This window comes from Magallana gigas, chromosome 3, assembly GCF_963853765.1.
Source record: "Magallana gigas chromosome 3, xbMagGiga1.1, whole genome shotgun sequence".
NCBI lineage: Eukaryota > Metazoa > Mollusca > Bivalvia > Ostreida > Ostreidae > Magallana > Magallana gigas.
This window is the reverse complement of record NC_088855.1, coordinates 5,950,108-5,977,636: the sequence shown is the minus strand read 5'-3', so window position 1 is coordinate 5,977,636 and position 27,529 is coordinate 5,950,108. Positions and strand designations below refer to the sequence as shown.

At 34.0% G+C, this 27,529-nt stretch overlaps 3 protein-coding genes and 1 long non-coding RNA gene across 7 annotated transcripts; 1 reads left to right on the top strand and 3 right to left on the bottom strand.

Moving 5' to 3' along the window:
* Positions 1-668: 668 nt before the first annotated feature.
* LOC105331612 (vacuolar protein sorting-associated protein 4B) lies at positions 669-8,843 on the bottom strand. Its single transcript, XM_034483339.2, has 10 exons — positions 8,590-8,843; positions 8,111-8,154; positions 6,833-6,912; positions 6,070-6,189; positions 5,787-5,824; positions 5,578-5,696; positions 5,233-5,433; positions 1,686-1,905; positions 1,312-1,452; positions 669-1,143 (listed from the first exon to the last, which is right to left on the bottom strand). Exons 1-10 carry the CDS (start codon positions 8,611-8,613, stop codon positions 1,051-1,053), a joined length of 1,080 nt encoding a protein of 359 aa, XP_034339230.1. The 5' UTR covers positions 8,614-8,843; the 3' UTR covers positions 669-1,050.
* Positions 1,735-6,074, top strand: LOC117693132 (uncharacterized). The gene is made up of 3 exons (XR_004604386.2): positions 1,735-1,876; positions 5,243-5,457; positions 5,595-6,074. It is a non-coding gene; the product is annotated as an uncharacterized lncRNA (long non-coding RNA).
* Positions 8,844-10,034: 1,191 nt separating the features above from the next.
* Positions 10,035-21,642, bottom strand: LOC105331606 (vacuolar protein sorting-associated protein 4B). 2 transcript variants are annotated; one of them, XM_011433873.4, is made up of 11 exons: positions 21,481-21,642; positions 20,455-20,566; positions 20,062-20,209; positions 19,661-19,740; positions 19,435-19,554; positions 19,160-19,197; positions 18,898-19,016; positions 16,479-16,709; positions 11,412-11,631; positions 10,907-11,047; positions 10,035-10,710 (listed from the first exon to the last, which is right to left on the bottom strand). In XM_011433873.4, the coding sequence occupies exons 1-11, from the start codon at positions 21,502-21,504 to the stop codon at positions 10,609-10,611; spliced, it is 1,335 nt and encodes a 444-aa protein (XP_011432175.1). In that variant the 5' UTR covers positions 21,505-21,642; the 3' UTR covers positions 10,035-10,608. The 2 variants fall into 2 exon arrangements, with proteins under 2 accessions (XP_011432175.1, XP_011432174.2); XM_011433872.4 differs by lacking the exon at positions 21,481-21,642 and adding an exon at positions 20,655-20,806.
* Positions 21,643-22,190: 548 nt separating this feature from the next.
* On the bottom strand, positions 22,191-27,351 carry LOC105331605 (uncharacterized). 3 transcript variants are annotated; one of them, XM_066078248.1, is made up of 7 exons: positions 27,078-27,324; positions 25,939-26,331; positions 25,299-25,334; positions 24,288-24,398; positions 22,647-23,256; positions 22,509-22,536; positions 22,191-22,345 (listed from the first exon to the last, which is right to left on the bottom strand). In XM_066078248.1, exons 1-5 carry the CDS (start codon positions 27,139-27,141, stop codon positions 23,240-23,242), a joined length of 621 nt encoding a protein of 206 aa, XP_065934320.1. In that variant the 5' UTR covers positions 27,142-27,324; the 3' UTR covers positions 22,191-22,345; positions 22,509-22,536; positions 22,647-23,239. The 3 variants fall into 3 exon arrangements, with proteins under 3 accessions (XP_065934320.1, XP_065934321.1, XP_065934319.1); XM_066078249.1 differs by having other exon boundaries at positions 22,647-22,693; positions 27,078-27,320; XM_066078247.1 differs by lacking the exons at positions 22,191-22,345; positions 22,509-22,536; positions 22,647-23,256 and having other exon boundaries at positions 24,010-24,398; positions 27,078-27,351.
* Positions 27,352-27,529: the final 178 nt, after the last annotated feature.

The following is a 27,529-nucleotide window of genomic DNA, read 5'->3' as shown; positions in this document are numbered from 1 at the left end:
GCGTTGCCGACTTATATAAATGTTTTTGGCAATGACCTCTGATCCTGATATATGTACAATTAATCTGCAAACTTCCTATGTAAATAGCTGTAGAAGTTATCCGTCCATTAGGGGAGTCCTTTTGGCAACTGCCCGACCGCCCTTCCGTCTTTTTCAACATTTCAATAACCGGATATTTCGTTTGCAAAACCCACTTTTAAAAAATGAAGAAATTAAAATTTCCTGTAAAATAGCATATATAAATACTATATTCTAAGTATAAATTACCAAGTTCCATGATATTCTAATCAGGGTTTTTTTCAAACGAGATGCGCTGTTAAACTATATTTTAGTATTTAATAATGGTCAAACTTTTAAGTTCAACTTGGGGTAAAATGTAATCCGAATTCCTAAATATGCACATTCAATTATCATTTCTTACCAATAAAGTATCAATCATTCTTATTCTGATCATTAAAAAGAATGTTTTAGTACTGTGATTTTAATGGCGAAAAGAAAGAAAGCGCAAAGTCGCAAAAAAATCTGACTGAACGAGCCAAAATCATTGTTCCCGCGTAAAATGATTAAACCTACAGAAACTAGTAAACAACTTAATTCATTTTCGTTTATGTATATTTTTATTGTTTTGTCCATTTCAGACTCACCATCATTAGAAGATTAGAAAGGTAATGAACTAAAACTGTATTTTCAGCATATTTTTTCATAAAACACGACTCTGTCCATTAACAACTACTTCAAATTTTATTAATTTTACATTTCTAATAAAGTTTAATGCAAATGTGTAGCACACCCTTTCAGCACAATATTTACAGTAAACAAATAAGAAGGGTGAACATTCATTCACCGCTTTAATGCAACAAACAGCTTATGCACCAATCCCTTTACATGTTGTGTTCACCATCTTGGAAGCAGAGTCTAACAAATTGCAGTCGGGGCGAGTCATTCAACAGAATAGGCAATGTCAGATAAAGACTCTAATAGATTTGAACAAGAAAATTTACAAGATCACATGGATTCCATGTATTCAATGGCAAACCAGGGGTCTGAGGTCTATAAATAGGTATCAGTAAATTCTTCAAATTTCCTCAAGTCAGCTTCCATGACTGTAGGTTTAGACGTGACTAATGACGTCAATATATCGCACTGTAAATAACAATTAACAAACGTAGTAATTTCATTAACAGTGAAATGAATACTTTTAAAATTCTTCAGTTTTAATAGTCACATAGTGTACATAAAAGTTTTGCATTACTTCTTATAAAATATAAGATAAAAAACTTTATCTAATGGTCTCTATTCAATAAAACAAACCATTGATACAGCAGGCTCCAGAAGTTTATTCCCATCTAAATCTCTCCAGGTCATCTCCATGGCCCCATGGACTCCAGGAAAACAAGGGGTCAAAAGGTCATCCACTATAACATTGGGGTCACTTCGTGATGGTCCTTGCACCTAAACAAAATAGTAAATTTGAGAAGATGAACGTATACTGAAACATGAGGAATTGTCTTTTTGATATATAAAAGAGAACTTTTATATTAAGCAGGGTCTTCTGTGTAAGAATTTTATTATCTCGCAGACTAGGACCGCAACAAATAATGGTCATGTAGTTTTGTATTTTGTTCAAATACTGTATAAGATTCTTCTGCTGATTCAGAACATGTTAATATCAAAGTTCCACTCACTCGTCTAAAGTGTGTGGCTGTCTGGACTTTCCTGACAGGCTGCATCAGAGCATCACGGACCACGACTTGTATGTCAGCTCCAGAGTACCCATCCGTTCTCTTCCCAAGTTCTCGGAATTCTTCCTCTGTGATTGAATGAGGGGTGTTTCCCAGATGAAGTTTGAACATTTCTAGTCTTGAAGGGGCTTCAGGTAAGGGAATGTAGATCTTCTTTACAAATCTGGAAAAGAACGAATATTCCATCATTTAACATGCTAATTTAAAACACCATTATGATCTATATTGCAATTTTTAAATGGTGTAACTACGGCGGCGTGAAAGGGCCAGATGAGAAAAAAAATTAATCTTATTCGTTCGGACGAATTAGCTATTTGTTCGGACGAATTAGGATTTGTTCGGACGAATTAGGATTCGTTCGGACAAATAAGTTATTTGTTCGGACGAATTAGGATTTGTTCGGACGAATTAGGATTTGTTCGGACAAATAAGTTATTTGTTCGGACGAATTAGGATTTGTTCGGACGAATTACGATTTGTTCGGACGAATAAGTTATTTGTTCGGACGAATTAGGATTTGTTCGGACGAATTAGCTATTTGTTCGGACGAATTAGGATTTGTTCGGACGAATTAGATATTTGTTCGGACGAATTAGGATTTGTTCGGACGAATTATGATTTGTTCGGACGAATTATGATTTGTTCGGACAAATAAGTTATTTGTTCGGACGAATTACGATTTGTTCGGACGAATTAGATAGTTGTCATAATCATGGATACATAAATGTGAAAAGTCTAATCAGTTTACATGATCATGCGCGGATCCAGAAAAAATTACTGGGATGGTGGTGGTGGTGGGGGGGGGGGGGGTCTGATAGATAGTTTTGTTTGAGGGGTGGGGGTGCAAGGCCCCCCGACCACCCCGGCTCTAGATCCGCGTATAGATGTATGCCAACTGTAGGCAGCGCAGGTTTTTTCTTAGCTAACTTTAAGTTTCTATTTCGCGCAATGCCAGAGGAAATGATTCCAATAGTCAATTCAACTCATAATTATATGATTCCGCAGGTGGATTTCGATTGTCGATGTTTATATTGAAAATATAGTCATTCTCCTGTTTACTTGGGACACTGGACATACGAAATTATCTTTCGCCTTAACTTTATACATATACATGTATACGATCAAAGTTAACTGATATACTTCGTGGAATTGTAATAATCGCACAGTTACTTAAGTGACTTATAAAACAAACTAATTATAATATAAAGTCAGCAAAATAACCCAACATCCTAACTATAATGCAAAAAAGTAATAAAAATAGAATCTAATGATAAAAATACTTATTGTCCGTCAAATAGACCTCTGATGACGTACTTGCATGTTAAAATTATCATATGGCTTTGTAAAGTTTTCCTATTTTTGGAATCTTAGGAGTGCAAATAAAAACATTATCAATAATCATAACTGATTGAATAATCATAACTGATTGAATCAAGTTATGGGGAAAATTAAAATAATTGGACGATTTAAGGTGAAATAAAAGCTTACAAAACAATTGACAATTTTATACAATATTTTCAAAAGGTTGTATCTCATTTTCTTAACTATTATTGAAAAATATTGTTTATGAATCATACTATCGTAAACATCTGACGCCTATTTTCATCTGTCGAATGCGGCATCCAGGTTATTTATAGATAAAAACTGCATATGATGACGACTAACTTTGATTTTGTATCGACGATTTTTGATGCTATGTCTGATCTTAAAAATGAAATAGATTCAAAGTTGGCTAATGAGACAACCATTCAGGTTAACATTAGTTTTAGACTATCGGAAACCCATGGCACCATGATAATATAACTCCAATCCTTTAGATAGATAGATTTTGAAAATTGAGCTTGGCAGCACAATATGTCAGATATTGCATACATGTCAGATAGTATACATGTAACACCTATGTCTATATTATTAGCAATTTATCATTTGAAGGAAAGGGGTGGCTTGACCCCCCCCCCTTTCAACTACATCATTACCAGAGCAGATCCATGTAGTCTAAATATACATGTAGTCTTTATATTATAAAGTATAAGTAAAAACTAGTTTGTTTTATAAGTCACTTAAGTAATTGTGCGATTATTACAATTCCACGAAGCATATCAGTTAACTTTGATCGTATACATGTATATGTATAAAGTTAAGGCGAAAGATAATTTCGTATGTCCAGTGTCCCAAGTAAACAGGAGAATGACTATATTTTCAATATAAACATCGACAATCGAAATCCACCTGCGGAATCATATAATTATGACTATTGGAATCATTTCTTCTGGCATTGCGCGAAATAAAACTTATAGTTAGCAAAGAAAAAACCTGCGCTGCCTACAGTTGGCATACATCTATACGCGGATCTAGAGCCGGGGTGGTCGGGGGGCCTTGCACCCCCACCCCGCAAACAAAACTATCTATCAGACCCCCCACCACCACCACTACCCCGGTAAATTTTTCTGGATCCGCGCATGATCATGTAAACTGATTAGACTTTTCACATTTATGTATCCATGATTATGACATCTCTCTCTCTCTCTCTCTCTCTCTCTCTCTCTCTCTCTCTCTCATACATGCACCACTATTAATAACTTATTCGTCCGAACAAATCCTATTTCGTCCGAACAAATCCCAATTTGTCCGAACAAATAAGTTATTTGTCCGAACAAATATCTAATTCGTCCGAACAAATCCTAAATCGTCCGAACAAATAACTTATTTGTCCGAACAAATCATAATTCGTCCGAACAAATCCTAATTCGTCCGAACAAATATCTAATTCGTCCGAACAAATCGTAATTCGTCCGAACAAATCGTTATTCGTCCGAACAAATAACTTATTTGTCCGAACAAATCATAATTCGTCCGAACAAATCATAATTCGTCCGAACAAATATCTAATTCGTCCGAACAAATATCTAATTCGTCCGAACAAATCGTAATTCGTCCGAACAAATCATAATTCGTCCGAACAAATATCTAATTCGTCCGAACAAATCCTAATTCGTCCGAACAAATAACTTATTTGTCCGAACAAATCGTAATTCGTCCGAACAAATAACTTATTTGTCCGAACAAATAAGAATTTTTTATTTTTTCATCTGGCCGTTCCACGCCGCCGTATGTAACACACTAATAAGCAGATAAAAATGTTAGTGCAGAGTTGTACACTACCAAAAAAATCACAAGTGTAATTATTTGTTACAAATTATAGTCTCTTTTAATAGTCTCTTTTATTGAAACAATTTAAAAATTGAATTTCTTTGAAATTTCTTTCTTTTACTTTAAAAACAATACCTATTATCCCAGATATTAGAAAGCTTGCAGCATTATTATACATATAACAAGAAAAAAGAATTTTATAACATTTATTTTCATACGTTTTACCATATTTTTAAACAAAGCGTTTTTTGAAAATTGAATTTAAAAAGTTTTTTAAGCGGTTCATGACTTTCGACTTTATTTAGACCATTTCTATTATGGCCTTCTTTCAAACTCTTACCCTCTTTTAGTGGCCGAATCTAGGACCCAAGGTACATTAGTGGCTCCCAGTACGAGGACCCCATCATTGTCCACCCCCATACATTGCATCTGGACCAGGAACTCATTCTCACTACGCGATCCACACAGTGTGTCCACTTCATCAATGAATATAATGCTAGGTTTATTTTCACGAGCTAACGAAAATAATGTCTTTACCAGCCTGGAAATCAACAAAACATTTTACGTAAATTTTTTTTTTGGTTCACATGGTTTTTTTTTCAATTAAAAAAGGATGAAATAAAGTCTAATTAGGTATGCAATGTATCATTTATTGTAAATTAAGATTCTTTGCAAGAAAAATTACTTTTCACTTTCTTCTAGGCACTTTGACACCAAATCTGACGAGGACAACGAGAAAAATGCGGCGTTGTTTGCCTCGGTAGCCACTGCTTTGGCTAAATAGGACTTTCCAGTACCAGGTGGCTGAAGTATAGAAAAACATATCATATAAATTGAAACGTTAGTTGATTTTTGTTTTGAAATGGACACATTTAACATTGAAGAAGTACCAACCCCAAACAGTAAAATTCCCTTCCAAGGTTTTCTAAAACCTATAGAAATACAGAAAAATGTACTTAATATATTTTACATACTTTAATTAGAGCTACTTAAATAAATATGTACCTTCTAGCTTCTAAAATAAAATTGCCTAATGACTTTAGTCAAATCCATTGACATTATACATGAACTGTAGTATATAAATGATGTATAAGAGTGTTTTATGAAATAGCAAGTGTTTAATAAACAATTAGGCTTTGACAAATAATTAAGCAACAAATGATAAATACATATATACCAGAAAACAGGTGAGGAAATTTTACAGGTAAAATAAGCGCCTCTTTGAGAGTTTCTTTGGCCATGTGTAGTCCAGCAACATCATCCCACTTTACATTTGGTCGTTCGATAATAATGGCACCTATCATAAAAAAGTAAAAGAGAAAGAAAAATGTAATGAAAGTGTTTACAATTTAATTATGTCAATTTTAGTAAATCTTTAAATATAAAGAAATGTAATGTTTTATGTTTTACAAGTTTTGTTGCATTTTAGGTCAAGTGTAATAAAATCATTTATGTTTATATTTTTTGTTATATAAATGCCTTACCAATTAGCCTAATCAATGTCTTAATCCTTGGAGTCTAATTCTAATGCTCTATATAGTATTGGAGACTAGTGAATACGGCTTCTAGACTCCTAATGATGGTGCAGCTGGCCCTAATACTTGAGCCTAATGCCCTAACGGGGATGTCGTATAATGTTGCGGTGTCTTCTCACTTAGCCAATGCAGATTAACTGTTGAATTCAATGATATTACTTGTTCTTTCGATACACTTGTTAATAAAGAAACTTGAGCTAGTCTTCGTTAGATTTTTAATGATCTAAGAGTTCTAAATACAACACAGAATCAACAATATTTTGTGACGCAGTAGGAAGGCGATCACTGACCATTGACCAAGCATTGGCTCGGGTTCCAGAGAAAAATGTCGCATCGTATGGGAATTATGAAAAACAAATCAGATCAAATAAAGAGCACACAAATGAAATAAAGAGTAAGACGAACCTGATAACTGATTGGAAAACTCCTCTTTGTAAGCATCTTCCTCCTCATCATCGTCAGATTCACTGCTCTTTGCAGATTTCCTAAAACAGCAACAATAAAAATTACAACCACATCCTAATAACACATATTAAATCAAATCAGCATGCACGGACATAATCTTATACATGTATTTCACCAAAAAAAATTAGTAAATAACCAGTAAAATGGTAAAATATAGATTACAACCACTTCTAAAATATCAAACAACAGGAATGAAATATTGATTTTAACCTTTGTGCATTTACAGAAACTGATTTGATAATAAAATGAGCAAACAACTCATTAACATCAATTCTTTTGTACAAAATACTGTAGAAAGGTCCCGCTCGTGCAGTTGTAACTTGAACAATAAGGACAAAATGGTCAAAAAAGAGACATTTTAAGAGAGAGTACTAGTAGCTGGCGAGATAAAATAAAAGATATCTGCATAACTTATTATCATATTATGCGGAAGACATGGTACAACGATGATATTATCAACACAAGAAGATATATGCCAGTTATATACGCAGTTACTTGAAAATGAATAATGAACAAATTTGTCAAAAATGAGACATGTAAGATAAAATACTATTAGCTGACGTGATTAAAATAGATATCTGAATAACTTGAGAGTTATATCATTTTGATAACTTAGTAAAATGTTAATATTAACTATGCTAGTAGATATCTTCAATCAATATATACAGCTACTTGAGAAAATATGGGGAAAAAATATCAAAAAGAGACATTTTATGATAATATGATAAAGAACTGGTAGCTGTCAAGATTAAGAGGGATATCTGAATAAATTTATCACCAAATTATCTGAACGACCTTAAGTAGAATAATGACATTAACAACACTAGAAGATATCTCCCTTTTATATAAAAATTGTGAAGCTTCTTGAATGATATGGACAAATTTGTCAAAACTGAGATATTGTAAGATAAAGAATTAGTGGGTAACGAGATTACATGAGTTTTTTGAGTTCCAGAAGTTAAATCTATGTTATTCAGAGGACGAGGTAGACGTTTATATTACCAAGTAGAGGGAATCATACTCGGTAAATGTAAATATATGTATATAATTTAACAGTGTTTCTTTTAATGTTGCATTTCTAACCTTGGATCAAGTACCCTATTGGAATGATAATAATAAATTCAGATAGAAATTAACATCATAGTAATTAATTACTAGTAGCCAACTTTTCTTTCATCCACAGTAGCCATGCAGTTAATATATAGTAGCTAACTTTACCTATCTGATCTTCCAGTGGCTATTGCTACTAGTTCTGTTGCTTTCTACAAAAGAATTGTTCATATTTTTATCAAATTCTTTTACATTTGTTACATTTCTATAAACAGCTGATAAGGCTAAGTTTTCAACTTTAATAATTTTAATTTTACTACAGTAAATTAAAGGGGCATGGTCACGATTTTGGTCAAAACCCATTTTTCGTTTTTAATGTTAACATTGCTTCAGTAAGGCATTTCTAATAGTCAACCAAATATTTGAGTAATTGTAGGCGAGACACATTGCTCACAATTTTTTAATCATTATGTATAAACAAAGCTCAGCTAGCTAAAGCATGGCACGAGTCTAGTTTACATGTATACTAAAGAATTATTACGACTGACATTTAAATTTTGGATGCATTGATAGTTTAGCATTGTAAACAGTAAAAATAGAGAAAAAATTTGGACCAAAATCGTGGCTATGTCCCTTTAAAGCAGTACCGGTAGTAAAGGATCCATGTCCATTAAAATAACGTCCAAAGACACAATTCATGTCTTCCAGATTGTGTTAGTTCCAAGAGCATGCCACTGCAGAGTCATTACAAATGGATATTTGGAAACCAAACTCCCTTCGAATTTATATAGTATACACAAACAGTATGTTGCAATAATTATTCGCACAACATGGTGGCATGTTTACATTCGCGACGGATTTAGGCAAAGTTTGTAACGTCGTTTATAAGATACATTTCTTTAATCAATCGAAAATTTCGTTGATTCTGACTGATGAATATATGTATACATAGAAATTAGTTATGGCTATGCCATTATTGGTTAAATATCACATGCAAATCATGGGACTTACAGACTTCTATTTATAGACATTGCACAATGATACAAAATTTTGAGATTTCATTTTACTGTATGCCAACATATGATAGTGATGTCAATAAACTGAATTGAAAATTGACTTCCATGTCAGTCATATAATTCATCAGATACCACGCGGGTTCTAGTTGTTCACAAACATGAAGCATTTATGATTCAACAATTAACAAACGAAACTAAAAAATATTAAAATGCACTGCAAGGATGATTTATATATTAGTTTTGAAGCTTTTTAAAAAGCTGGAAGCTTAAAATTATAGAAAAATTGCTTTTGCCCACGAATCAATGATATATAAATGATAGTCAAACTTCGTATTTGATTTTTCTAAAATCTACCAAAATTCTACTTCATCAGTCCGAGACATGTACAGAAGATCTTTTTGTTGTACTTTTTGGTATTTGTGATATTAAGTAAAATTTGTTTCGTTTTTTATGACACAAGAACTTGTAAAACTTCATTAAGAGCACCATTTAAATGTAAAATATAATCAAATACTTAAAATAAAAACAAAGATTGCTTAATTTTCACAGGAGAGTTGGTTACATACTGTGCAAGTACTGATCCTGGGTAGTCGTATATTATACCTGTAATGTATCGCCGGGAATTTGTATGGAAATAAGATTAATAAGTCCAAAACTAGCTCAAGTTTTTGTGCGTCATAAATATTGCAACTTTCAATATGTATGGAACAGTAGCTCCAAGGTCGTCGATCCGATTTTTTTTTCAGATCGAGAGCTACGGACCTGTAGCTAATATATTATTATCCTTGCAGCCTACATTTTTTTAATCTGTACAGCGGTAAATGCGCTGACAAAAAAAGAATTAAAAAAAACTCCTGAACTGAGACTGATTGACTGATGATCTTATAACAAAATCACCTCTAATTAAAGGTTACACGTACAGCAATACAACTAAATTCATTTTTGTTTTTGTAAATTTTTAATGTTTTGTCCTTTGCGGACACATCATTATAAGTTTAGCAAGGTAATGAACTACACATATACTTTCTTTATAAAACATGACAGTTATTTGATTCTATGCATAAACAACTACTTCAGATGATCTATATCAAGATTTTTAATTCTACATGTCTATCAACAGTTATATACAAATGTGTAGCACATCCTTTCAGCACAATATTTACACTGGTAAATGTACAAGAAACAAATAAGACAGGGCAACATTCATTCACCATAAGGCGTGTAATGCAGCATACAGCTTATGCACCAATCCCTTCACAAGTTCTGTTTCCTATCAAAGAAGTAGTCTAACAAAATGCAGTCTGAGCGAGTCATTCAACAGAATGGACAAGATCAGATGAAAAAGATTTTCAGAAGAAAGAATAAAAAGTTTAAACAAGAAAAGTCACAAAACCACATGGATATCATATACTCATTTCTATCACAGCATTATTTGTTACTGCTCAGTGGCAAACAGGGTATAATGAGGTCTATAATTAGATATCCAAGTCATGAGCAATTCACATCTCTCACAGGCATACCATACGTAATCAGATATTGTGTGTACAGGCAGACCAGAATTCTACACCAGATATGTCTTCTGTTGCCATTTGGGTTTATGCACACTAAAAACAAAAAGAAACGAGAACACTGGGAGATCTAGGGCTCTCTCTATCCTTCTTGCCCAAAATCAGCAGTGAATTCTTCCAGTTTCTTTAAGTCTGCTTCATTCACTGTAGGTTTAGATGTGGCTAATGACATCAACATGTCAGACTGTAAAAAAAGAAATATTTTTATAATTGTAGTTTAAACTGCATACAACAAAATAGTGTAATTAATACATAACTCCTCCATTTCCATTTTCACAATTCCAGTAGTTTAATACAGAGTGTGTTTAAGTTAAGCAATTTTGTTGTGAAAAATAAGAATGAAACTTGATGTGATGGTATCTCCATTCGATTGAACATACCATTGATACAATGGGCTCCAGAAGTTTACTTCCTTCCACATCTGTCCAGGTCATCTCTATGGCCCCAGGGGCTCCAGGAGAACAAGGGGTCAAAAGGTCATCCACTATCACATTAGGATCATCTCGTGATGGACCTCGCACCTAAACAAGCAGGTGAATATAAAAGTAGTATATCATCTAGTACCTCAACAAACAAGTCAGTGTAGGGCATGGATCATCTAGCACCTCAATAAACACAAGTCAGTGTAAGCCATTGATCATCTAGCACCTCAATAAACACAAGTCAATTTGTGAAGTGGCACATTATAAACTGGGTTTAGTTATCATTATAATCTGGTTAATAACTTAATATTAAAATTTTTCCTAAGAAACTAAGTGGGGTCATCTAAATAAGTAATGGTAGCATATCAACAAATAATAGATCATTTAGTGCATTACTTTGTACAAGCATTGTATAAGATTCTTCGGCTGATTCAGAACATGTTAATATCAGAGTTCGACTCACTCGTCTAAAGTGTGTAGCTGTCTGGACTTTCCTGACAGGCTGCATCAGAGCATCACGGACCACGACTTGTATGTCAGCTCCAGAGTACCCATCCGTTCTCTTCCCAAGTTCTCGGAATTCTTCCTCTGTGATTGAATGAGGGGTGTTTCCCAGATGAAGTTTGAACATTTCTGTTCTTGCAGGGGCTTCAGGTAAGGGAATATAAATTCTCTTTTCAAATCTGAGAAAAAAAAATATTTCCACAATTTATTTCAAAATGATCTCATGCTACTTCAAATACTATCATGATATTGCAATACTGTGGTTTCATCAATATTCGTTGAATACCAATTTTCGTGGATTTCGTTATTAAGTTGATCCACGAAATTAAATGTTCATTGAAGTGCAATTTCTATTAACATTTTGTATTGATAGGATCATTGGCCACGAATTAACGTATCCTTGAAATTGTGATTTTCACTTTATCCACGAAAATTGATACCCTTGAATATTAATGAAACCACAGTAACCAAAAGGTGTAGTATACTTAATTCTACAAAAATCACAAGTAATAACAAGATGTAATTATAATCGAGGCTATTATAAAGTCTCCCAAACAAACAATGCCATCATTGGGATAAGGATGACCCACATGGGTCAAACTTTACAGACAAAAAGATTTAGAACTTGATTTTTTTTATATCTGAAGTTTCATGATGTTCCCCAGTGGTCCTTTACTATACATCAGGTGAACCAACATGACCCAAAGAACAAGAATATATATGGTTAAGGGGTGAGGATCTTAACGGTTTTCAAGATATTTGGGCACTTCCTGTTTGAGGGGGTCAGGACCACCCCCAGGGCCACTGACCTACATGCCATTTTATGCCCCTTGACACAAGGAACAAGAATATATATGGTTAAGGTGTTGGGATCTTAACCATTTTCAAGTTATTTGTGCACTTCCTGTTTGAGGGGGGTCAGGACCACCCCCAGGGCCCATGACCTACATACCATTTGTCCCCCTTAATACATGGAACAAAAATATATATGGTTTACGTGTCAGGATTCTAACAGTTTCTGAGATATATGTCCATTTCCAATTTCTGGGGGTGGGGATGACCCCAGGGGTCAGATCTAATAAACCCTTTATATTGCCTGTAACAGGCAATATATGTTTCTGAAAACCCTATATTATTATTTTTGTCCGTTTTAAAGTTATAACCATTTACAATAGAGTCTAAGATTTTTCCCATAAGGTTCAATGATAGACCCCATGACCTATTGACCCCCCCAGAAAAGTGGTTGGTCAACCCCAAATGAGAATCAAAGTACTGAAGTACAGACGGGAGTTGATTTTATTATCATTTATTTTAAAATCAACTTATCTTGCATGGCAATTAGTTTCTAGTATTTGAATTGTATTTGAATTATGCGCTTTTTTATTATATGAATTTTTAAACTTTTCTGACAAGAATTTCGAGAAACCCCATATGAATCATGTTGTGTAATATTTAAAGATAGATTTCAAACTCTGTATTAGTAATCGAAACAATTCTAAAAATCGTATGGATCCAAGCACTATTGATATCGAACTCAAGTCTCGTTCAACCAGACGCTCGACTTGCTTGTCGAAGATTTACGGAGACAGTCGAGCGCCTGGGTGAATGAGACTTTAATAAACTCTGGCGTAGGAACACATTAGACTACAAAAATATCTAAATTGTTCGTATTATATAAAATCTGACTATTTTCAAAGTGTTTATAAATAAGTTTCCTTGAAAAACAATGCTTCAGCGTACATTACACCAAATTTTTGTATTATTTTCAAGAACTAAGTCTTGTCAGCGGTGATGATTTGTGCTTAGGTCCAAACACTGTTTCACTTTCGGTTTGCCAGAGTAACTGCATAGGAGAGTTGATTAAAATCAACTCCCAAAAATCAAACCAGCGTGCACATCTAGATATGCAGGCCTAACGTATCCTAGAGTTTTGTACAATTCTGTTCAGCCATCTCTGAGAAACGCGACGGACAAGTTCAGAGGGAAAGAAGAAGAAGAAACCATACAAAAACAATAAGTCTCCAAACTTCGTTTGGGAGACTTAATAAACAATAATGATATAATAAACATGTTTTCACCAAATAATTAAATGAACAGTGCTACATTTTTAAGTAAAATGATTTTTTTCGTTCTCATTGACACATATACAACTTAGCAAGGATCGACAATAATGGATGTCTGATTGCCTGGGGCAAGTAAAACATCATTTCATCCAACTGAAACTATTAACTTAATTGTTTGACTTGGCAAGTAAAAATTTTAATAGTAATAATTGAAGGAAATAATTTAAAAATGTAAAAATAAACTTTCACTATACAACTTTGCATACAGAAAATCGGAAAAGCCTCAGTGTTGATTTTGAATAATTTGTCCATTATTAACTCTTAATCAATTATTAAATCTAATTCTACATGCCTTGCTATATAAAATTCATTGTATATTATATCCTCATCTCATATTTATGTTACATTCTTTTGACAAGAGGCCCATGGGCCACATCGCTCACCTGAACAGCAGTTCCTTGTAACATTACATTTCTTGAGAAGAAAATGTTTAAACATTTTTCATATGTAGTTCTATGTTAAACTTTAAACCCCGCCTAGGGCCCCAGTTTTGGTCCGAGGGTCACGATTTTTACAATTTAGAATCTTCACTATGTATACAAGCTTTTGTGTAAATATTGGCATTTCTGGTGCAGTGGTTCTTAAGAAGAAGATTTTTTAAACATTTTCCTATGTATTTCTATGGTAAAATTTGAACCCCGCCTGGGGCCCCAGGTTTGGTCCGAGGGTCACGATTTTTACAATTTAGAATCTTCACTATATATACAAGTTTTTTTTGTAAATATTGGCATTTCTGGTGCAGTGGTTCTTGAGAAAAAGATTTTTTAAACATTTTCCATATGTAGTTCTATGTTAAACTTTGAACCCCGCCTGGGGCCCCAGTTTTGGTCCGAGGGTCACGATTTTTACAATTTAGAATCTTCACTATATATAAAAGCTTTTGTGAAAATTTTGGCATTTCTTGTGCAGTGGTTCTTGAGAAGAGGATTTTTAAAACATTTTCCTATGTATTTCTATGTTAAACTTTGAACCACGCCTGGGGCCCCAGTTTTGGTCCGAGGGTCACGATTTTTACAATTTAGAATCTTCACTATATATACAAGCTTTTGTGTAAATATTGGCATTTCTGGTGCAGTGGTTCTTGAGAAGAAGATTTTTAAAAACATGCACCCTATACTTAATGTTTCGCAATTATCTCCCTTTTGAAAAGGGATGTGCCCTTTATTTTAACAATTTATAACCCCCTTTCCATAAGGATGCTTTGTACCAAATTTGGTTAAATTTGGCCCATTGGTTTTTGAGAAGAAGTTGAAAATGTGAAAAGTTTACAGACGGACGGACAGACAGACAGACGGACGGACGGACGACGGACAACGGGTGATCAGAAAAGCTCACTTGAACCTTCGGTTCAGGTGAGCTAATAAAACTGTAGTTTCATCTTATTTGCTTTAATAGGCACAGAATTTATTAGATCAAATATAATTGTTATACTAGTTATCTTGATCATGAAATATGTCGGTAGCAAAGACTGCACTTCGAATGCCTTTGCTTGCAGTCTTTTCCGTTAATAATTTGTTAGGGGAGAAGCATCCATTGAAAAATTAAACAAGACATGTAATTAAAAGTTGATAAGGTTCAATACTGTGTAGGGCTGTCATGGGTACCCGAAATAACCGAGAACCACGGAACAATTTGTTTGGTTCGGTTTCGGTTCTGTTTTTTCCGGATTTCGGTTCGGTTCCGATTTATGTAATAGAATCAGTATTCTATGAAAAATGGCGTCGAAATTAGAAGGCTCAAAAGTGTGGACTTGCTTGTTTTTCATAAACATTGTCATGTATACAACTGACCATGTATACCGATGATTATTCTCTCATCCTAAATAAAAGTATCATGCAATATACCTGTGTATAAAGGAAAAAAACTAGTTCTATTAACAAAGATGGTGGCTTAGGATTTGGACATCAAACATGTTGCCAATATTTCTTACTTGATATGTTTGGGGTAAGAATTTTCTGGATTAAATAATAGTGAGATTGAAATAGGAAATCCAGGAGTCAAATCCATGCAAAATAATGTGGGGAAATCAGCGTGGTTACAGAAAACAGAACACAGTGTGCATTACCTGCAACTCAAAAATACACGAACATATCATTAGACTTTACTCGTTTCAAATCATAAATAATGCATACTTTGTTAACATATTTGATTTATCAAATTTCCTGTAACCATTTATTAAAATAAGCATCAAGATTTATCTTAAAACAAAAGACGCATTGGAAAATCGACCACAGGTTAATTTATTTAAAATTATCAAGAAAGGAACTTCATAATGAATTTTTACTAATAATCCTTTGTAGTACATAAGGCTTTAAAAATGTGAAATTATTCTGACCCGAATTGAAAAACCCGAAACCGAACCGAATATTTTGTGACCCGACCCGAAAAAAGTTTGAAACTGTGACAGCCCTAATACTGTGGAATCATTAAATTTCATGGGGTCCAATTTTTCGTGGATTGCTCAAGTTTTACAAGTAAGTGGGGACGTAATTTCGTGTATTATCTTATACCTACAAAAGGAAATATGACTTTATAACCCATATTTAATAATTTGTGGATGTTAATTCATGGATGAGAGGTACCCAAGAATTCCATGAAAATTGAGCCATCATGAAATCTAATGATTCTACAGTATGCCAAAAATTCTGGTCTATCAATGTTTTATCCAGCAACTAGCTGAGCTTACAAAATAGAATGTATTTGGTCACCATATTTGTGGGTTACTTAAATTAAATTAACAAATGTGGTGTCGTCTTCTTACTATATTGTAATTTTGGGCTATCAATTTTTACATTTGGGCAAGTCAGAATTTAAGTTCACTTGCCCTATCCCTGAACTTGCATTAGGTGTTAATTGATTCAAGACTATGACATCTGTTTTGTGCCATTCTTTCCAACTCCTACCTTCTCCTAATGGCCGAGTCTAGGACCCATGGTATATTGGTGGCTCCCAGCACAAGGACCCCATCATTGTCCACTCCTACACCCTGCATCTGGACCAGGAACTCGGTCTTGATTCTACGAGCTGACTCAGACTCATTCTCACTACGCGATCCACACAGTGCGTCCACTTCATCAATGAATATAATGCTAGGTTTATTTTCACGAGCCAACGAAAATAATGTCTTTACCAATCTGAAAATCAACAAAAGATTTTACCTCAAGAGATTTTTCCTTCCTATATGGTTTTTTATTGAAAATCAAAAAGATAAAACATATTTCAACAAGAGGCCCAGGGGCCACATCGCTCACCTGAGCAACAATTGCCTTAATTCTGATCAAATTAGCATTACAGTATCAAAATATCTTGACAACTGAGTACAGTAGATCTTGCTAAAAAAATTGAAAATCGGCCAAATTTTATCCACCTCTTATTTTTTGGTAAATACCAAGCCCCTTTTGTTGTTGTACCTGTAAGAAGATTTTTCTCTATTCCTATATACCCACCCCCCCCCCCATTACGTGGCCCCGCTTTTCTCTAGGGAATCATGGTTTCATCATGCAAACTTAAATCTGCATAACCTGTGCTTTCACACTAAGTACTGAGTTTTGGACCGAAATATTTCCCAGAATATTTTTAAAGATTTTCTCTATTTATTCCTATGTAAAAATTCAAACTGCCATCACGGTCCCGCCCTACCACTAGGGACTGTGATTTTGGAAACTTGAATTTACACTACCCGAGGATGCCTCTACACAAGTTTAAGCTTATCTGGCCAAATAGTCTTTAAAAAGAAGATTTTTAAAGATTTTCTCTATATATTCCTAAGTAAAAATTCATCCCCCATTGTGGCCTCACCCTACCCCTAGACTCTTATTTAAACAAACTTGAATCTATATGATCTTGGAATGCTTCCACTCAAATTTGGGCTTTCCTGGCCTAATAGTTTTGAGAAGAAGACTTTTAAAGATTTTCTCTATATATAAAAATTTATTCCCCATTGTGGCCCCGCCCTACCCTCAGGGACCATGATTTGAACAAACTTGAATCTACATTATCTGAGGATGATTACACGCCAATTTGAGCTTTTTTTGGCCAAATAGTTTTAAAAAGAATTTTGTTTAAAGATCTTCTCTATATATTCCTATGTAAAACTTGATCCCCCAATTGTGGCCCCACCCTACCCCCGGGGATCATCATTTGAACAAACTTGAATCTACACTTCCTGAGGATGCTTTCATTTTAATTTGAGTTTTTCTGGCCTTATAGTTTTTGAGAAGAAGATTTTTAAAGATTTTCTCTATATATTCCTATGTAAAACTTGATCCCCCTATTGTTGCCCCACCCTACCCCCGGGGACCATGATTTGAACAAACTTGAATCTACACTATCTGAAGATGCTTCCACTCAAAGTTGAGCTTTCCTGGCCTAATAGTTTTTGACAAGAAGATTTTTAAAGATTTTCTCTATATATTCCTATGTAAAACTTGATCCCCCAATTGTGGCCCCACCCTACCCCCGGGGACCATGATTTGAACAAACTTGAATCTACACTATCTGAAAATGCTTCCACTCAAAGTTGAGCTTTCCTGGCCTAATAGTTTTTGAGAAAAAGATTTTTAAAAATTTTCTCTATATAGTCCTATGTAAAACTTGATCCCCCAATTGTGGCTCCACCCTACCCACGGGGACCATGATTTGAACAAACTTGAATCTACACTACCTAAGGATGCTCCAATTTTAATTTGAGCTTTTCTGGCCTGATAGTTTTTGATCAGAAGATTTTTAAAGATTTTCTCTATATATTCCTATGTAAAACTTGATCCCCCTCTTGTGGCCCCTCCCTACCCCCGGGGACCATGATTTGAACAAACTTGAATCTACACTACCTGATGAAGCCTCCACACAAGTGTAAGCTTTTCAGGCCGAATAGTTTTTGAGAAGAAGATTTTTGAAAAATACCAACAAATTTTCAATATTTCTCAATTATCTCCCCTTTAAAGAGGGCGTGGCACTTCATTTGAACAAACTTGAATCCCCTCCACCTAGTGGTGCTTTGTGCCAAATTTGGTCGAAATCTGCCCAGTGGTTCTTGAGAAGAAGATGAAAATGTGAAAAGTTTACAACAACGACGACGACGACAACAACGACGACGACAACGACAGACAACGGACAAATTGTGATCAGAAAAGCTCACTTGAGCCTTTGGCTCAGGTGAGCTAAAAATGAAGATCACTTTAAGAATGTGAAAATTGGATACTGTTTAATATGAGAACATATTTACTCTTCTTTAAAAGGAGATGGAACTAAGTATAATCATGCATCTTAGAATCCATTTTACAACATTTATATTGCATTAGGGAAATTTGAGAGAAATATTACTTTTCACTTTCTCCCAGCCACTTTGACACCAAATCTGATGAGGACACCGAGAAAAATGTGGAGTTGTTTGCCTCGGTAGCCACTGCCTTAGCTAGGTAAGACTTTCCAGTACCAGGGGGCTGAAGTATAGAAAAATAAGTTTTATAAACATGCGACTCTTTTTTTGACAAGGATTCTTTTATACTGTATAGATTTATCTGACTAAACCAGACCTCTTATACCAATTAATCTATCACATATTCAATATAATAGAGATGCTTACTCCAAACAATAAAATCCCCCTCCAAGGTTTTCTTTTACCTGAAAATACAGGAAAATGTGTTTAACAAATAATACTCATTAGCAGTTATTATAATAAACATACATTACAGCTACTACAATAAATTTCTTTTTAGGGACCATCAACAAATATATTACATGTATCTTTCAAAGTGAAAATAAAATCATAAATTTTGGGTGTGTTCCATAAAACAAGCATTAACTGACTAAATTATTAAGTTTAAGCCTTTGTAAATAATCAAACAACAAATGTTATACCAGTAAACAGGTGAGGGAATTTTACAGGTAAAATGACAGCCTCTTTAAGAGCTTCTTTAGCCATGTGTAAACCAGCAACATCATCCCACTTTATATTTGGTCTTTCCATAACAATGGCACCTGTCATAAAGTAAGGAAAACATTATTAAAAATGCATTCAGTATATGTTAATGTCATTCAGTATTTTAATCAAACAAAATTTTGAAATAAAATTTTCAAGACAAACCTGATAGCTGATTGGAAAACTTCTTTTTGTCTGGATCTTCCTCCTCATCACTTTCAGATTCATTGTTCTTTGCAGATTTCCTTAAACGGTGGAAAAAAGTTACAGCCACATCAAAATAACACACATCAATTACAACCTGCATGCACACATAATCTGTATGAAAAATGCAATAAAATGTGTGTGTACATGTATATGTTAAGTCTTAGATGTATTTTTCGAATTAAAAAATTGATATGAATTTATCAATACATTAACAAAAGGTTAAACATAATTAAAGCATACAACATTTCCACTGAGTTATTTTCTTAACAATGTGGGACTAGTCTTTCTTGGTTTTGATATCACCACCCCTCTACAACAAGTGATGCTACACTTAAAACATGAGGACTATTTGTTTTTACCCTTTATTATTTGATCCTGACCCTCCTCCATCTGCAACAGGCTTTTTAGATTTTTTATTCAAAAACTGCTTCAGCTTTTCTGCCCTATCTAGATACTGTGCACATTTGGCTCTGATACTGTCTTTTGCCTTTTCACTCTGTGCCTCATCTGAAACAATTTGATGGGTTTTACTTTTGGTTCAATGAATTTCCACGCTAGCTGTTACATTACTAATAAAATTTATCATTCACTCATTTTTAATTTGCACAAGACATTTATTATATGGCATAGGTTGTTACATATAATTAAAAAACAATAATGAAATAATGGTATGGTAGATGTACATATGTCAAGTACAATGACAATGTATATACATGTATATCAAAATAGATTTCATTCATTGTAATACTTACATTTCATAGCATGCAGAAAATATTCCACTGAATGTTCATACAGTCGTAAAGCTTCTTCATAATTTTTGTTCTTGTCTTCTTCAGTGGCTTTGGTTACTAGCTCTATGGCTTTCTACAAATAAAATTATCACATTTTAAAAAAAAATCTTTTACATTTCATACATTTCTATAAAGCCAAGCAATGTAATTTTTGTTTTTACAAGTAAAGCAGTGCCAGGTATATAGGCTCCATGTCCATTAACATAACGTCCAAAGATAGAATTTATGGCGTCTTTTCCTATCACAAGAACAACCGCAGCTGCAGATGTATTTTACAAATGGCTTTTGGAAGCCAAATTCCAGTCTTTATACATATATATTGAATAAGAAATTTGTTATGGTCATGCCACTATTGGTTAGATATCACATGCAAATCATCATGATCATGGGACTTGCAGACTTCTATTTATAGACATTGCACAACATCATTGGTTATACCCTTAATAAAACAGGATTTTCAATTACCGTATAGTTTGAAATACCAAGTGAGGTTTGATTCTTTATTTACCACCATTTTCAAACGATGATAAGACTTAGAAATAGTCTGAGATACTATAATAATACTGAAGTGTTATAGGGTATCATAATTTTAAAAAAAATTCTTCAAACGCTGAAGGCATTTAACATATTTTATCCCAAGAATTGAGACACAGTAAATTTGATCAAATCCCATATTTGGTTCTTTGAGGGATTTGATTAGTTAATAACCCTAGTTTCAACAAATATTCAACTTCATCTGTCCGACACTGTCCGAGACAGTAGATGCATCTCAACTCACGTTTTAATTGATTGTGATTTGTGACACTTGCATGAGCTTTTCCTTTTGACACAATTTGTTGTGAAGCTTTCTCAAAATCAACGACCTATTGTAAATACCATAAATTACATAAAATATAAACAACGATTGCTAAATTTATTCCATGAACAGTTGATCATGTAATGTGCAAGTATTTCCAAATTCCTGGGATTAATAATTGTGTACTTTACCTGTAATGTATTGCCTGAAGACATTGATGTTAATTTGTATAGCAATACTTGTTTATGAAACTAATAATCAAGTAAATTTAGGGTCTAAACACCCTTTATTTATCAATTCCTCGTCTGATTCATTTCAAGATGGTAGCCTGTCTAGTTCCGTGTCACATGACCATATCTCACGAGGGGCATAATTACCGGAAAGTAGACTGGTTTCCTATTGATTTAACGTGTACAGCGTGTTGAATAAAATATTCGTAAAGTTTGTTTGTGATATTGCAATTTTAATAATTCACAGTGTATACGTTTTCATTCTGACAATACATATTGCACCAGGATCATGTTTTGTGCGGTTTTTAAAATTAAACTCTTTCTACGGTTTGGTGAGCGTGAAATGTTCCCAATGTATATGAAAATAACGCTCTGTTCATCTTTCTGAAAAAACAATTTATTAAAACTAAAATAATGTGCTGTACCCAATTAGCGATTAACCTTATTATAAGGTTCCCTTAATTTTAATCTAACAGGGCACGAAACTTGTTTACATGAAAAAGAATTGTGAGCTCTGTATCTTGCTTATTACTTCACTACTGACTCTCCAATTTCATTTGGTCACTGGAAATGTATTCCTAAAGCATTGTAAATAATAAAAACAGAAAAATAGAACTTGACCAAAATCGTGACCATGCCCCTTTAACAAGCACATACAAAAACAAAAAAAGTTTGTATAAAAACATATTTATTGCAAAGCTTTAAAGCTGTATATGAGTACATTGTACACGTTTAGTGCCCGTGGGAGACCGGTTCTATGTACGGGTTGAGGACGTCGTACGTGTTCTGTTCCTGTTCCGGAATGTCCAGCTCCGAGTAATGGGGTCTGTGGACCGAAAATTAAGCCAATATGATATATTAATGAGATCGAATAAGTTCTTTCTTGTTGCATTTGTTCATTATAATTCATTCATTCATATATGAGAGAGAGAGAGAGAGAGAGAGAGAGAGAGAGAGAGAGAGAGAGAGAGAGAGAGAGAGAGAGAGACCTTTCTCGCTTTAAGGTGGATTCGGTTTCTGAAAAAAATACAACGAAAATATACCATGTAAAATACAAATGCATTTTTATTAATCTCAAAGGCTATAGATTTTTTAAAATGACAGTTTCTCTACAATCTAAATGTTACCTTGCTTCGCGATTTGGCTTTGTCTTCTTTCTGTGTGTTTCATGTGGCTGTATGAAAATAGAAAATACTGAAGTGTTTAAATAATAGCAATATCCACAGATTTATTTTTCCAATAGTTAGACTGTTACGTAAATCATTAAATGTGTTATTATACATTGAAACTGTCATGTTTCTTTTCCTGTGCAGGTTTACCCATAATTTTAACTTTTTATCGATCTTATCAAATTCACATTTCCCGTAAGAAATATATTCATTTGCATATTTCATGCTTTGATACTTTTATAAACTAATTGTACGTGCAAGGTGAATAAAACCATTTTAACAACAGCTTGGACTTTGGGTAGTTGTGTCAAACGGCAATGTGACGTAGGCCTGTCTATTTCATTGCTGGCCACTCGGCCATGGCTTTTTGAAGAGCATCAATCTGCGTATTTTTCACTTGAAATCAGCGTCGTTTTAACTAACTTGTTATGACGCCAGAAATAGATTGTTACGTCCTAGCGAAAGTCCAAGGTCTTGTTAAAATGGTTCTATTTAAAAAAAAAATTATAGTCTAATTTCGATTAATTTAAACCTCCGTTCAGCGTTTAGTCTTACTTCTTCAGAACATCTACAAGAAACAAAGATGACGCATTAAACAATGATGCAATAGATATTTGATGCTGAAATAATATTTTTTTTTTATGTAAATATATTCACTAACGGGCTTCTCAGAAGTTTTGATCACGTTATACATATTTCCATCACTTTAAACTACGGGTAATGCATATCTGGAACTTTTTTCGACTATAGTGCAATCAAGATGATGTGGACTGCATCTACTGAATATATTATTTAGTCGATGCAGATGCGACATCATGACCATGTATCATCTTTACTCTCTCATTCATTTACAGTGGGTTTACAATGTCGCTAAAACTCGCTGAAGAGAAAAAAATACCCGAATTTTGTATTTGATGTGTGTTTGGTTTTCGTGAGTTTAATACCATCTTTGTTAGCCATGGGCGATGGTGCATGGTTTAATACTAGTATATTTACATGTATAAATGGAGGGAGAGTGGTAATTATTTCGATTGTAGAAAAGCATTCAGATGTGCTTTATTTGTAAGCTTTTTTTTTTGGGGGGGGGGGGGGTATTATTTGGCCATCGGGTGTAAAATGCATCTATTTTGAGATGACTATAATAAGTTACGTAAGCGGAGCAACTTTATATAAATAGTGCCTGTTTGGGAGGGTAACTGTTGAAATTGACACCCCGAGAAATCCATTGTCAACCGACGCACAGCGGAGGTTGACAATGGTTTTCGAGTGTTATCAATTTCAACAGTTACCCTCCCAAACAGGCACTATTTATTTTATAATAATGAATGTCTTATTTATAAAGAAAATAAAACTGCTTTTATATAGAAATGAAGTGAATTCTACGACGAACCGTACGCGCATAATGTACGCGCATGTAACAATTCGTTGTGTTACCCGTTGCCAAACGTGTTGCTAAAGCTGAGGGTAATAGAACGGATTACCAACCGCGTCTTAACCAATCAGATTTCAGTATTTAACATGAAAGTATAATAAATTAAAATATCTCATGATCAGTCAAGAAACAGCAAAGATTAACCTTTGTACCATTGAACAACTTACTGTGATATTTTTTCCAGACCGCAAAATTAACACCGGCTCCAATGGCAACTATTGCTATGGCAACGGTTATTCCAATAACGATCACTTCGTTGTGTGTCTGCTTGTATAAACCTATTGAAAAAGAAAGTATAACAAACCTCTGTAGTATTCAAAAATATATACACTTACGCTCTTTGTTTTATGACAATTATTTGTTTATCCGTAACCTTAAAATATGGGGTTTTCTTTTTCCATTTTGAACATTTTTAGACCATGGATATACATTTATACGGTAAGTCATTAAGAAAGATATCGTTTTATTTTTAAATCAAAAAGATGTATCTCGATAAAATGAAATCTCTTCAATTCCAAAAAATATGCCAATGCCAAGGCAGTTTATTAAAAACATATTTCACCTCAGTGAAATTTTCTATAGAATAAACATTGGTATAGCTCTTTCTCTATATTTTTTTCCATTTCTCTTGTCATATTTTTACCGTATACACATTGTGTAAACGACAAGTTTCTCTTCGCTGAAATTACGAGAGTAAAGAAATGTTTCTCTCTAAGAGAGACAAGTGGGTCTCATGCATGGATAAGAGAATATTGTTCTACTAGTAACATGAAAAATAAGAGAAATCTCATTATGAATAAGGGTTTTATCATTTTTACAAAATACATATATAGTATATCAGTAACAAAGGCACCTACCGTTATATATTTTTCCCATAATAAAAATATTTACCCTCTACCTGATAGTACATTGTTATTAGATAGGGTGAATATATTTTACTTTGAGAAATATACAGCGTCAGGTGGCTTTGTTTTGTAATATATTTCACTGAACAAGGTAAATAGATACAGTGTTTTCAACAATGTAAAAAGGAATTCAAAGTTTTAAAACGCAAACATGTACCGTATCTGAAAGAAAATAATTCTCTAATTTAACTCTAAAAAATTCTGGTTTTAGTTAAATAGATTCCATCTTTATAAAAAAATCTTAACATATTAGATACTTGGTCAAGTACTTACAAGCTGTAGGTTCCCTTTTCTGGGAGTTGCATTTAACTAAAAGGGAAAGAAAATCTGAGAGTGGCGTATTCTAAAACATTTCCCGGAAAGCACTTTTGTAGGATAAGTCAGGATAAGGTTTATAATATACAGATCGTAATACATTGTAAGTCGTCGATCATGCACGTACGTTAAAAAAGCGCATTGGTACGCATGCAAAGCTAACCAGACTGTTGTTGGTAGATTTTAGCTAACCCGAGCCAAACATTTTCCGATCAAATGTCCACTGTCTGTAGCTGGCGTAAAAATTACTTCTGTTCATTCATGCAGATATCCCTTAAATTTGTGAAAGCTTTTAAACTTTGTTGTATCTTAGTCGTATTTTAGTCCAGTGAAGAGGGATTTCATATATATTTCCAATTTTATATTAGTATAAACAGATAAACAGATAAACAGGTAAAAATTTCTTTCCTAAAATTGAACAGGAGGCAATCTAGTTTGAAGAACTACTAAGAATTGACTCAAATGCTTTGATAACATAAATAAATTCTTTGGACAATATACATGTAGAAACATACCAAGGTTACACGAGAGTGTTGCAAAATTAGGAGATATATTTACGCGCATTATACAATGCAGTATTTTACATTCGTGTATATACCTGCCACGTCTACCGGTACTTGCTCGGTGAACTGCTGGACCGGTATAAACGATTGGTCCATACCCGTCAAAGAACACATATACCCCGCGCGTTCGTTTTGGCAATCTACAAATTCTTTCGCCAGAGTAAAGCTGAGTTTGGCTGACCACAGGGGACGGAGGGAGCCGGTGACCCTGACCCCAGGGATCTGTGTGGGCAGGGGGCGCTGGGTGTCCGTGAGAGTGCCCATGACCTGTTCGCTGCCCCCTGAGCTATTCCTCAGGAGTCGTATACTGTCCACCTTCAGGAGCTCGCTGTAGCGGAGGAGTGAACACGTGATCACCAGGTCCTCCTCCCCGTGAATTACGGTCTTCCGGGCGACATCTATGGCGATGTTTTGTGAATTTGCAAATTCTATGAAATTACACAAACGTTGAATTGTATTATTACTGTTTTGCATATTTTGATTTTAGCAATGCATTTGATATATTTAATTTTTCTCAGAAAAGCTTTTAAAACGCGTTTAGCCAAATAATATAATATATCAACATGAGTTTTTCTACACTGATAATTTTCAAACTGTATTACAGGTAAACGTGAATTGTAATTTCTTTTATATAGCGCTGTGATTTTCTGTTGGGTTTGTAAATTTCTATTCGACCAACCGTTACACGTTAATTGTCTTTCTGAACAGTATATGTGTAACAGGTACAAATTACAGCTTGATACAGATAGTGCGTTCTTATGCCATGATGTGACATTAATGCATTAAGATGCACAGAGAGAAAAAAACGCGCACCTGTCGACTTGTATATTATATATGTCCTGGAATATATAATGAGATGTGGATCTGACAAGATTGTTATAAGAATGCATACAATTATGATCGTCATAAGTAGTTCATATAAATCTATAGATTAAATATTTAAGAGTCTGTGACTGCTATGCATTTGTTATTCATATGTAACCATTATACAGTTTAATTATGCCAATACGATTTTAATTAGTGATTATATGCGTAAAACTGTCTTATAAATACTTTGGGAGTTTGTTTATTCTTTGAATAAATAGGGACGGTCGAGATCTGCACACATCAACAATTCACACCAAAGCTTGAATTTAAAAATTTCGATATAGATCTATAGAAAAATATTACTTACCAAGAAAAATAGCATAGTAAAAGTATAGAATGATGGTGTGTAGGAGAAAGTTTACTTCTTCCATTGATCTGCATCGATAAACACATCGAGAACGAAGGGGTCATTTTCATGGTCAATTGAACATCCAGGTAATTTGTTATACTTCAGAAATATATCTGGCCAAGTACGAATAGATTTGGCTGACCCAAAGTCCACTAGGTGTATTCACCAAGCCGTGAAAGAAATTTACCATAACACTTTCTCTCTCTCTCTCTCTCTCTCTCTCTCTCTCTCTCTCTCTCTCTCTCTCTCTCTCTCTCTCTCTCTCTCTCTCTCTCTCTCTCTCTGAGAAAATCTGATAACATGTTTAATTAACCTAGCCTTCCCCCATCCCAAATTGTCGCATTTCTTTTTTCTTTTTTTTGTCAATTATAATATTTTTACATAAAATTATGTGCCAACCAATTAAGCAA